This window comes from Danio rerio, chromosome 5 (assembly GCF_049306965.1).
Source record: "Danio rerio strain Tuebingen ecotype United States chromosome 5, GRCz12tu, whole genome shotgun sequence".
In the NCBI taxonomy this organism is placed as follows: Eukaryota; Metazoa; Chordata; class Actinopteri; order Cypriniformes; family Danionidae; genus Danio; species Danio rerio.
The window spans coordinates 75,122,501-75,134,569 of record NC_133180.1 but is presented as its reverse complement, the minus strand read 5'-3'; the positions used below and the strand labels follow the sequence as shown (position 1 = coordinate 75,134,569).

At 35.8% G+C, this 12,069-nt stretch overlaps 1 protein-coding gene across 32 annotated transcripts in view; it reads left to right on the top strand.

The window, feature by feature from the left end:
* The first annotated feature begins 325 nt into the window (after positions 1-325).
* Positions 326-12,069, top strand: part of ank1a (ankyrin 1, erythrocytic a) — a 223,213-nt gene continuing 211,469 nt past the window's right edge. For all 32 annotated transcript variants that reach the window (XM_073950221.1, XM_073950245.1, XM_073950229.1 and 29 more), the window contains exon 1: positions 326-681. In XM_073950221.1, the coding sequence (XP_073806322.1) occupies positions 556-681 (126 nt within the window). In that variant the 5' untranslated portion in view covers positions 326-555. The remainder of the gene's footprint in view (positions 682-12,069) is intronic.

Below are 12,069 nucleotides of genomic sequence, written 5' to 3'. Positions count from 1 at the left end.
TTTATTGTTACATTTACTATATATTCCTTTCTATTTTTGAATATATTATTATTCTTATTAAATTCAATATTGTTATTACTACTATTTATATTGACTCCCCTCTCTGCTATACACATTGGCAGTATGTGTGACACACACACACACTCAATATTTAATTGTTATATGAATCAATTGTACATTACACTGTTAATTATTGTTTGTTTTATCACCACATCATTTGTTTATATGTTCAGTGTAACACTTGTCATACCGATAGAGCAAGCTTGAATTGAACTGAACTGAATTGAATTGAGAGAGAGAGAGAGAGAGAGAGAGAGAGAGGTGCGCAGTGCTGCAGCAGAATCCCTCTCAATGAAGCCTCTCTCAGGTCTGTCTGACTAACTAGTGCTGCATTGGAGGAAAGAGACAGAGAGAGAGCGGGACTCACACACACACACACCCACACGCACACACAACACATACTGCAGGACTGCATGAGCCGAGCACCAGCATCCATCAGCGGATCTACAGAGCCTCCCCTGCCCGGCACGGCGCTCTCCGGCTGCGAACGGCACCATGGCACAAGCCGCCAAACATCTGCGCAAAAACAAGGATTTAGAGGCTCTCGCCGAGCAGGAGAGGAAGGAGAAGGAGGAGGAGAAGTCCAAGAAGAGGAGCCGATCGCGGGAGAAAAAGCGCAAGGTAGGGAAGAGGGATAAGTTGGCAAGCGGGAGGAGGGAAGGGGGAAGGCGGTGTACGGCTGCTGTGTGAACACGTGCAGGCACAGGTGAGCTGATCCGCCGCTGCTGCTGCACCAAGATCAAAACAAGAGGTTGCTGTAATGCTCAATCTGTGTTACTTCGTAGAAAGAAAGAACAATGCAATGGATTTCAAGTTAAATGCCTGTGGAACGGGATTATTTATGTGCATACTGGCACACGTACAGGGCATTATTATTTCATAGACAAAATAATGCAATCAACTTAAAACCAAATGACAAGATGCATACTGTCAAAATGCTGGCACATAGATCAATAGGTGTTAATATTTCAGTCAATTTAAATTAAAACAGATGAAAATGCATACTGTCATAATGGCACAGCTCAAAGGGTGTTATTATTTCATAGTAAACATAATGCGTTCATTTTAAAACTAAATGCATGTATTTTTAGAAGGTAAAACTGCATTATTTATGTTTGTACTGTCATTGGGTGTTATTAATTAATCAAAGATAATGCAATAAATAAAAAAATTACATGCTTCTGTTTTAAACTGCATTATTTCTCTGCACACTGTCAATTTTTCATAGAAAAATGCAATAAATTTAAAATTAAATGTGTGTATTTTTAATAGTTGAAATTTCAAAGGGTTATAATACTGGCACACTGATGGGTGTTATTATTTCATAGAAAAATTGATGCAATCAATTTAAAATCAAATAACAAGATGCATACTGTCATAATACTGGCACGTCAATAGGTGTTATTATTTCAAGCAATTTAAAATTAAATAACTGAAAATGCATACTGTCATACTGGCACATAGCTAAAAGGGTGCTATTATTTCATAGAGAACAGAATGCATCAATTTTAAATTGAAATGCATGCATTTTAAGTAGCTAAAACTGCATTATTTATGTTTATATTGTCATTGGGTGTTATTATTTAATCAAAAACAATGCAATAACTTTAAAATGACATGCATGTATTTTTAAATATCTGTAACTACATTATTTCGGTGCATACTGTAAATAGTTGTTATTATTTATTAGAAAACACAATGCTATACATTTAAAATTAATTGTATTTTAAGTAGCTGAAACTTTATAGGGTCATAATACTGGCACACAGTTCAGTGGGTGTTATTATTTCAAATATTAAATATGCAATACATTTTAAATAAAACATATGCATTTTAATAGCCAAAACTGCATTTTTTTGCATACTGGCACACGTACAGGTCAGTGGGTGTTATTAATTCATACAAAAACAATACAATCAATTTAAAGTTACATGCATGTATTTTTAATAGCTAAAACTATATTATTTCTGTGCATACTGCCATAATACTGGCACACATACAGGTCAACTGGTGTTATTAATTCATACAAAAAACAATGCAATCAATTTAAAATTACATGCATGTATTTTTAAAAGCTAAAACTGCATTATTTGTGTGCATACCTATAGATCCTAACCAAAATAAATAACACTGCCATTAATTTAAAATTAGATGCATTTATTTTAATTATTTTTTCTTTCTTTTTTTGCATTTATTTTAAATAACAGAGACTGCATTTATTTGATGCTGTCATATATGAAAAAACAGCCATACGATGCAGATATGTAATGTAGCTCCAGTACTACACAGTAGTTCAAAACAGGCCACCCCACTGCTGAGTTAAGCGTCACTATCAGTCTTGCATGGGTACATACTGTACACATCTACATATATTAGCTAATATATACATTTGTATTATAATGATCAAATATTGAGGATAGAAAATAACATGGACAGGAATATTTGAGTTAAATTAAATTAAATTTTGCTACATTTATAAATTACTATTGGGATTAGACTCTCAGGGGCTGAAAAAAAGCACGTAAAAGGCCATATATAAATGTATGTAGTGCTTTTCATAATACTTAATGTCTAGTTCTAAAAAATATCAATATACTGTACATATATAAGAAAAGCAGAGGTGATAAGTAATGCATTTTAATGTTATAGCTCAAAACAAGCAGTGCTTAAGCAGTTTTGAGATGTGTTGCTTAATAATATAATGTGGTTAGAGTAAGAAATCTCTCAGAACCAGTCTATTTTAACACCTGTGTGTAAAGAAATGAAGCATTATAGGTTTTCCTTCTGCTTTGAGAAGCATTTGGTTTGTTTCAGGAAAAGATGTTTATTGTGATGGAGTGTGTTGCGCTTTCGTGTGGAGATTTGCTGCTGTTTAACTCCAACACTTATAAAGCATTTGCACTGCAGAGTTTCATATTACAGCACCTTGCTGAGGAGGTGCTTGTGTGCCGGAGATCAGGTCTCTCTCTTTCTCTCCCCTTTTTTTTTCTCTCTCCATGTGTTCAATGCACTTATTTAAAGGGATAGTTCACACAAAAATGCTGATTCTGTCATTATTTATTAATGCTTTACTTGCTTCAAACCTTTATTAGTTTCTTTCTTCTGTTGAACACAAAAGGAGATATTCTGATAAGAGACGGAAACCTGTAACCATTGACTTCTATAGTATTTGTTTTTTGCTACTATGGAAGTAAATGGTTACAGGCTCTCAGCTTTCTATAAAGTATCTTCTTTTGTGTTCAACAGATAAAATGCACCCATTAAGGTTTAAAAACACTTGAGATAAAGTAAATTTCATTTTTTTTGGTGAACTATCTCTTTAAGGATGTCAGCTCGATGCTTAAACTCATTACGAGGTGGATGCCAAAACAAGCGACATCAAATCTTTTGACCAAGTGGTTAACATTTAAGAAGTGTGTGTGATGATAAAAAGTTGCTAAATACACTTTTCAGTAAAAACAAGTCTCTTAAAGAGTCAATTCACACAGTTTTTTTAAATTATTTTACCCCCCTCATGTTGCTTTTAAACCTTTATAAGTTTCTTTCTTCTGTTGAACACAAAAGGAGATATTTCGAAGAAAGATGGAAACCTGTAACCATTGACTTCCATTTGTTTTTCCTACTATGGAAGTCAATGGGGTATATGCCGAAGCATGCTAATAGGACTTTTAATTTGCCAGTAACCTGGGTTAAGCGCTTCCGGCGAATGCAAAATCCGGTGCGTTTAAGGTCTGTTTTCTTTAAAAATCAGCGATCTCCACTAGCTGAGTGATATCCTATTTAAAGTGGGTCTCAGATTGTACAAGAATGTCAATGGATGTCAATGGTTACAGGTTTCCACCTTCTTCGAAATATCTTCTTTTGTGTTCAACAGAAGGAAGAAACTCATAAAGGTTTAAAAACATTATGAGGGGGAGTAAATGATGAGATAATTACATTTTTGTGTGGACGAACCCTTTAAGAGATTTTCTTTTACTGAGAACGGTATCTGGCAACTTTCTATCATCACATTCATTTCTTCAACATTCTTCTAACCACTTGGTCTAAAGATTTGTTTTCGCTTGTTTTGTTTTGGAATGCACCTCATAGTGAAACTGAGCATCAATCTGACATCCTTAAAGGGATAGTTTACCCCCCCCCCCCCCCCCCCCCCAAAAAAAAATACCCTCCCTCGAGTGTTTCCAAACATTTATTTTATCTGTTGAACTCAAAAGAAGATATTTTGAAGAAATCTGAAAACCTGTAACCATAGGGTATATGCCGAGCTAGTGCTGTTCCCATGCTGATACACTTCCGGTGACCTGTTATTGTGAACTTTTCTCCATTTTATACGGTTCCTTATACAGCATTGATGTTGTAATGTCATTAAAATACATTCAGTTAAATAAACTTTAGCATTTATTTGGTTGCTCAAGCGTAAAACGAGACAAAACGAGACCAGCCTGGTTTTAGAGTGGTTTGGCCACTTCCAGGCTGGTTTCCAGCCATTTCCAGTCTGGTCTTAGCTGGTCTGGCTGGAAAGGGACCAGCTAAAACCATTTAAAAACAGCTTTACCATCCTGGTTCAAGCTGGACATAGCTGGTTTTGGCTGGGCTCCCAGCCTGGCTAGGCTGGTCAAGCTGGTTTCAGCTGGTCAATTCCCAGCCTGACCAGCTAAAACCAGGCTGGAAATGGCTGGAAATCAGCCTGGAAGTGACCAAAACCCCTCTAAAACCTGCCTGGCCGACCAGCTAAAACTAGCCAACCATCCTAGGCTGGTGTAAGCTGGATTTTTTAGCAGGGAAATAATCTAAAATACACACTTTGCTTGCTTTTAACAAGACAATGTATGTTTTGGTATAATATTATGCTTGATGAGCTGCAGATGTATCCTGTTTTCTTACACAGATACACACACATGCCTTATGTTTTGTTGATATTGTGTTGTTTGTGATCTTCATTTGTGTTTGTGCTGAGCCAGCACTTTCTGCAGTTTTTATTTTCATGCTGCTTAAGAATTATTTAAATGCTGTGTGGTGGAGGATTATTGCTTTGTGCTTCCCTTGTGCAAGACACTCTCCTCATTTACCTATTATGTTTGCACACAGAATACCTTTAACCTTCCTGTTGTGTTCGGGTCAAATCTGACCGATTTACAACAAAAAAACAGCCATAAATATTATGTTTTACATCTGATTGCCTTGAGAACTTATTATATCCTAAACATATTAAAGTGACAATCACCTCTTTTGTTGAATTTTGAGTATTTTAATCAACTTTGTTACACCTGTGGTGTTTCCGGTCAAAAGTGACCACCATAGGAAATCAATGAGAATCCAGACTATATCCACCCTACTGAAAAAAAACAGCCTAAACCAGCCTAGGCTGGTTGGCTGGTTTTAGCTGGTCGATCAGGCTGGTTTTAGAGGGGTTTCGGCCATTTCCAGACTGGTTTCCAGCCATTTCCAGCATGGTCTTAGCTGGTCAGGCTGGGAGATGACCAGCTAAAACCAGCTTGACCAGCCTAGCCAGAACCTGGTCTGAACCTGGCTGGTCAAGCTGGTTTTAGCTGGATTTAGCTGGTCATTTTCCAGCCTGACCAGCTAAGACCAGGCTGGAAATGGCTGGAAACCAGCCTGGAAATGCCCAAAACCCCTCTAAAACCAGCCTGGTCGACCAGCTAAAACCAGCCAACAAGCTGGATTTTTCAGCAGTGCACTCCTCAGACTGTACAAATTCATACCAATCTCTGGGTCTAGCAGCACTTTTAGCTTAGCTTAGCATAAATGTTTTCATTGGATAAGACCAGGGGTCACCAAACTTGTTCCTGGAGGGCTGGTGTCCTGCAGATTTTAGCTCCAACCCTAATCAAACACACCTGAACAAGGTAATCAAGGTCTTTCTAGGCATACTTGAAACATCCAGGCAGGTGTGTTGAGGTAAGTTGGAGCTAAATCCTGCAGGGACACCGGCCCTCCAGGACCAGGATTGGTGACCCCTGGATTAGACCATTAGCATCTCACCCAAAAACGGCCAGAGGATAACTAGCGCTAGTGCTGAGTCCTTAATCACCGTCTATACACTCATTCACTATTCCCTACATTAGTACACTAATATAGTGCAATTGAAGGACTAAATGAAAGATTGAGCACTCAATCTACAGGAAAGGAGACCGTTTGTTGGTGCTTTGCTGGTTGAAAACTCATTCAAATGGGTTTAAATTTCAATTTCTTTTGGTCAGACGCTGTGATAGTTATTTTAGCAAGCTGTTTATTGGTAATAAAGCAAAGTGTTTTGATTTCTGTCATCTATGGTTCATTTTGTAATGCATTTTCAGTGCCTAATTGTATTTTCACTGCAGTTATTTTATGTCTACTTCTATAAATTCATGTTAAACACTACTTTAAGACAATGTTCACAGTTAAAGAATGCTGATTAAAAACTTGGGGTGATAAATGGTTTTCGTGCTTATTTAAAAGCAGTTAAAACAGAGCGGCCAATTTTGACCGGGAACACTAAAGTGAGGGGTGTGATGCGGACATGACAGGAGGGTTAATTCCTCAACCAACAATTGCAACATGCACAATACACAAACATGTGAAGTATATGTCATTGCAAGTTGATTTTGGGGTATTATGTCTACTATAAAGATGCATGTTTTGCTTTAATATCTGAATACTTCAGAGCAACGGAAGTGTGTTGAAATATAAATGCTTATTTAGTTCATTTTCTTTTGCATTTGTTGGTTCTGCTTATGAACTGGCCGTTTGAGTTCATCTAGCCAGCTGGCCTCTCACAGAGCTGTGGATCACATTTTATTTTTGACATTTGCCAACCAGCATTTAACTTTATAAAACTTAAGGATTGTAAATTATGCATGAGGCCGGATGTTGGCTGTGTATATAAATATATATTGCTGTATATGCAATATAGCCCACAGGTTTTGTTCTGACAGACCTTTTGTAAAGCTGTAGTGAATGATGAGGGAACATTGCAGAAGGTTATTTACCACACAAATACAGTTGAAGTCAGAATTATTAGCCCACCTGAATTATTAGCCCCCCTGTTTATTTTTTATTTCTGTTTAATGAAGAGAATATTTCTTAAACACATTTCTAAACATAATAGTTTTATTAACTCATTTTCTAAAAACTGATTTATTTTCTCTTTGTCATGATGACAGTAAATAATATTAGACTAGATATTTTTCAAGACACTTCTATACAGCTTAAAGTGACATTTAAAGGCTTAACTAGGTTAATGAGGTTAACTAGGCAGGTTAGGGTAATTAGGCAAGTTATTGTATAACGATGGTTTTTTAATAAAAAAAAAAAGCTTAAAGGGGCTAATAAATTTGACCTAAAAATTGTGTTTAAAAAATTAAAAAACGCTTGTATTCTAGCAGAAATAAAACAAAAAAGACTTTCTCCAGAAGAAAAAATATTATCAGACATACTGTGAAAATTTCCTTGCTCTGTTAAACATCATTTGGGAAATATTAAAAAAAGAAAAATAAAAATCAAAGGGGGGCTAATAATTCTGACATCTACTGTACATGAAATAAACATAATTTGGGAACTAAATGCAGGGTTCAGTGCTAAGGATTTTTTCTACTGGTCCAATCGGGCCAGATTTTTACTTGCCCTGCCAAGATTTTCACTGGGCCCATCAAAAAATGAAAAAGACAAGTTAATAGTTATTTTTTAGACACATATTATAAATAATGTGTCAAAAATAACGTCTGTGAATCTAGAATTTCAATATTTGAAAAATGTTAATAAATGTTTGAGCAGAAATCCGTGCTATGCAAACAAAAAATGCATTATGGGAAATGTGGAGGTATTTTATCGCAGATTGAAATGATTTAACAAAAGGTTGCCGACTGGCAAATTAAGCAAAAAAAATTAATAAATAATAAATAATAAATTGAATATTAATCACAAATCTTTTCAATGTGTTCTCACGTAAATGTCTGCTTCCAACACGTTATAAACAGACATTTTACTTTAGCCTTTTACTTTGATGTTGCTGCCATGTTGCCGTCTCTTCGCTGTACTGGTTGTTACCAGGATGCGGAAAAAAATAGCATGCTCAAAACATCAAATCAGATAGGAAGATCCGAAGAGTAATTTGGTGTTTACAACATCGGAGAAGGTAGCATTTTAAGACTAAAAAGCTCAAGCTTAAAATGCACACAATTGACAAGTAGTCGCAGGCAAGTTAAACTTTAGTGACAAGGCAGCACTGTCCCAATCGGGCCAGTAATAATCCTACTGTCCCAAGCGTCTCTCACACTGGCCCCGGGCCATAGGGCAGTCCTTATTGTTGAGCCCTGAAATGTATATTTCCTTCAAGTAATTTAACAATCATGATAAGAATCTCTTTCCAAAATATGTGAATCTCATTGCACTCCCATGGGGTAGGGGTACCCACTTCTTCATTGCATTTTGAACAGCTATCTGGAATATTTGGGTTAAATCTATGGAGTTTAGCTGGGGTAATGTAAGTTTGTATGAGCCATTTATATTGCAGTAATTTGCAACTTGTGTTAACACTATTATTTTGGGCATATAGACAAGAAACTATCCATTCTTTTTGAGATATGTCTTCTTGACGATAATTTTTCCATGCTGATAAGTAGGATCAGGAGTTCCCCTTCGGATGGGGAACTCCAATGCTATATGGAAAACCTTCCACTATTGGGGAAAACCCCATAGTGGAAGGTTTTCCACATAGCATTTCCGTTCCCCCCCTCGGGGAACGAGGGTTACTTTAATAACCGTAGCATTATCTTTTGATTCCTTTAGGAGTATAATATAAAATATTGGTATTATTTAGGATTTTTTTATTGCATTATGGGACTTAATCTTCCTTCCAACAACTTTTGACATTGAAAAGTTTGAAAAAGTGACTTTTATGAACATTTGTAAAAGTTTAAAATGATAAATAGCCTGGGTTGGTGTTGTATATTATGCTACAAACACCTTATAATAAGCTGCCAGCACATTTTCTGTGATTTTACAGCCTTATTTCTCTATATAGTACAATTTCTTATATATTATATGACTTCAAACGGCTAAAATGTTAATAAATGTCACTTTGTTAAACTGTACAGTTGAATTTTCAACATCAAACGTCGACAGAGCAGAGGTTAACAACCCATAATACAATTTACAACCGCAAATAAAGACAAAAAGTTAAGTTTCAGTTTAGTTTACACCAGGGGTGTCCAAACTCGATCCTGGAGAGCCGGTGTCCTGCTAAGTTTAGCTCCAACTTGCTTCGACACACCTGCCAGGAAATTTCTAGCATATGTAGTAAGAGCTTGATTAGCTGGTTCAGGGCCGGGTTTTTCAAAAGGTTTAATCCAGATAAAATTGATCTGGATTTAGTAATCCTTTTTTGCGATCCGTGATCACAGCTTAGTTTTGAGCAAGTTTTTCAAAGAAGCATTGGATTGGATCAATCTGATCCGTATAGGAACTTTTCAGGATCACTAAATCTGGATAACCAGTGCTCAAACAGGAGAGGAAATCACAATGTAGAACCATAGATATGTAAAGAGCAACAAGTAGAATAGCCAGAGTGAGTCAATATAACTTTATTTTTATTTGAAATGAAAACTCACACACATTCAAAAAAATAAAATAAATAAAAACAAGAAAACCCCCAGCCCCTCCTCTTCCAGCAGTCCTCTCATCTGAGACCAAAACACAAACACTGTACATTGAGGATATTTCTAACAAGTTTCAAGTTACTTGATGTCAAAAACTCAGACTTCCTCGTCTGATGTGGAGAGAGCAGCTTGTCTGAGCATAGCCTTTAGGAGGCGGATCTCAAGTCTGGCCTTGGTTTGCTGCAGTTTGGTCCGAGTCAGTTGTTCCTCTGCCAGATGAAGCTGTGCTTCTTCCCTTTCAGTCCCTTTTTGCAATTGTTGAACGAGATTTCAGTAATCAGTGATTGCCAATCTTTGCCTTTTTTGGTTATTCTTTAATCATTGTATGCATCACTAATATATATTCTAAAAACAAAAATATTTTCCTTTGTGATGATATATATATACAGTTGAGGTCAGAATTATTAACCCCCTTTTATTTTTTTTTCCCCTTTTTTAAATATTTCCCAAATTATGTTTAACAGAGCAATGATATTTTCACAGTATGTCTGATAATATTTTTTCTTCTGGAGAAAGTCTTATTTGTTTTATTTAGGCTAAAATAAAAGCAATTTTAAATTTTTTTAAAGCCATTTTTTGGGACAAAATTATTAGCCCCTTTAAGCAATTTTTTTTCCATAGTGTACAAAACAAACCATCATTATACAAAAACTTGCCTAATTACCCTAACCTGCCTAGTTCACTTTATTAACCTAGTTAAGCCTTTAAATGTCACTTTAAGCTGTATAGAAATGTCTTGAAAAATATCAAGTAAAATATTATTTACTGTCATCATGGCAAAGATAAAATAAATCAGTTATTAGAAATAAGTTTTTAAAACTATTATGCTTAGAAATGTGCTGAAACAAACTTCCCTCCATTAAACAGAAATTGGGGAAAAAATAAACAGGGGCGCTAATAATACAGGGGGGCTAATAATTCTGACTTCAACTGTATATATATATATATATATATATATATATATATATATATATATATATATATATATATATATATATATATATATATATATATATATATATAAATTAGTAACAGAATAAAATGTTTGAGGTCCTGACTCTCTGTGGTCATTAAAATCCCAGGATGTCCTTTGAAAAAGAGTAGGGGTTTCACCCTGGCATCCTGGCCAAATCTGCCCATTGGCCTCTGTCCATCATGGCCTCTTAACCATCCCCATATCATAATTGGCTTCATCAATCTGTCTCCTCTCCACCAATCAGCTGGTGTGTGGTGTTTGCTCTGGCGCTAAATGGCTGCCATCACATCATCCAGGTGGATGCTGCACACTGGTGGTGGATGAGGAGACCCCCCCCCCATTATGTAAAGCGCTTTGAGTGTCCAGAGAAGCGCTATATAAATGCAAGGAATTATTATTATTATTATTAAAACACAGGAGCTGATGAGGGATTTCGTAGTGATACTGATATTTTAGTGCTCAAACAGCACCATTACTCACTGAAGGAAACTGAAAATGTGAAACGCACAACAGAACAAATGAACAAATCATTGACTCTAATGAAAATGCCTATGAAATTGCAATTTAAGTCCCTAGTGTTGTGATAATTGCCCGATTTTTGAACCTTTCGACCTGGTTATTTACATCGCAGTTAGCTTCACATTAGTCTTTATGGATGGAGATGTTGTTTTGCATTTTATAATGACCTGATTTGCTTCAATGCCACTGAAAAAGACGGCTGCAGGACTCTCAGTGCTGAGCTCAGCATCGCCATCATCAATTCACATGCAGATAATGCTTACTGCAGCTCACGGACTGCTCAATAACATGTACTGTAGCTTAAATACTACATTGTTATAGCTTCTGGATAAATGGATGGGAAATGGGAATAATTATTTGATTTTGTAGACCAGATCATTTTTCTTGGAGAACAAAGCACACATCTACATTTGGAAAACATTTCACTTTGTATGCTGCTATCAAAATACATTCATTTTAAAAGTGAAATCAAACTCGGCTCTACCCTGGTGTGTTTTTAGTCTCATTTTAACCTACAAATTTACTCATTGAACTCATGTCACAGTTTTTGATTTGTAGAGTTTATTTGTATACTATGTAGAGTTGTGGAAGAATAATGAATGCTAATTACTGGCATTCAACAGATGTCTAACAATAGTCCAAAAATACACTAGTCATCAAATGACTAAACTATGTCTAATCTGTCTGTTTGATGACTGTTGGAGCACATATGTAGCCAATATGTCTTATAGATGTATGTTTGATATGTTTGTATGTCTATTAGATGTATGTTTGATATGTTTGGATGTCTATTAGATGTATGTTTGATATGTTTGGATGTCTATTAGACGTATATTTGATATATTTGGATGTCTATTA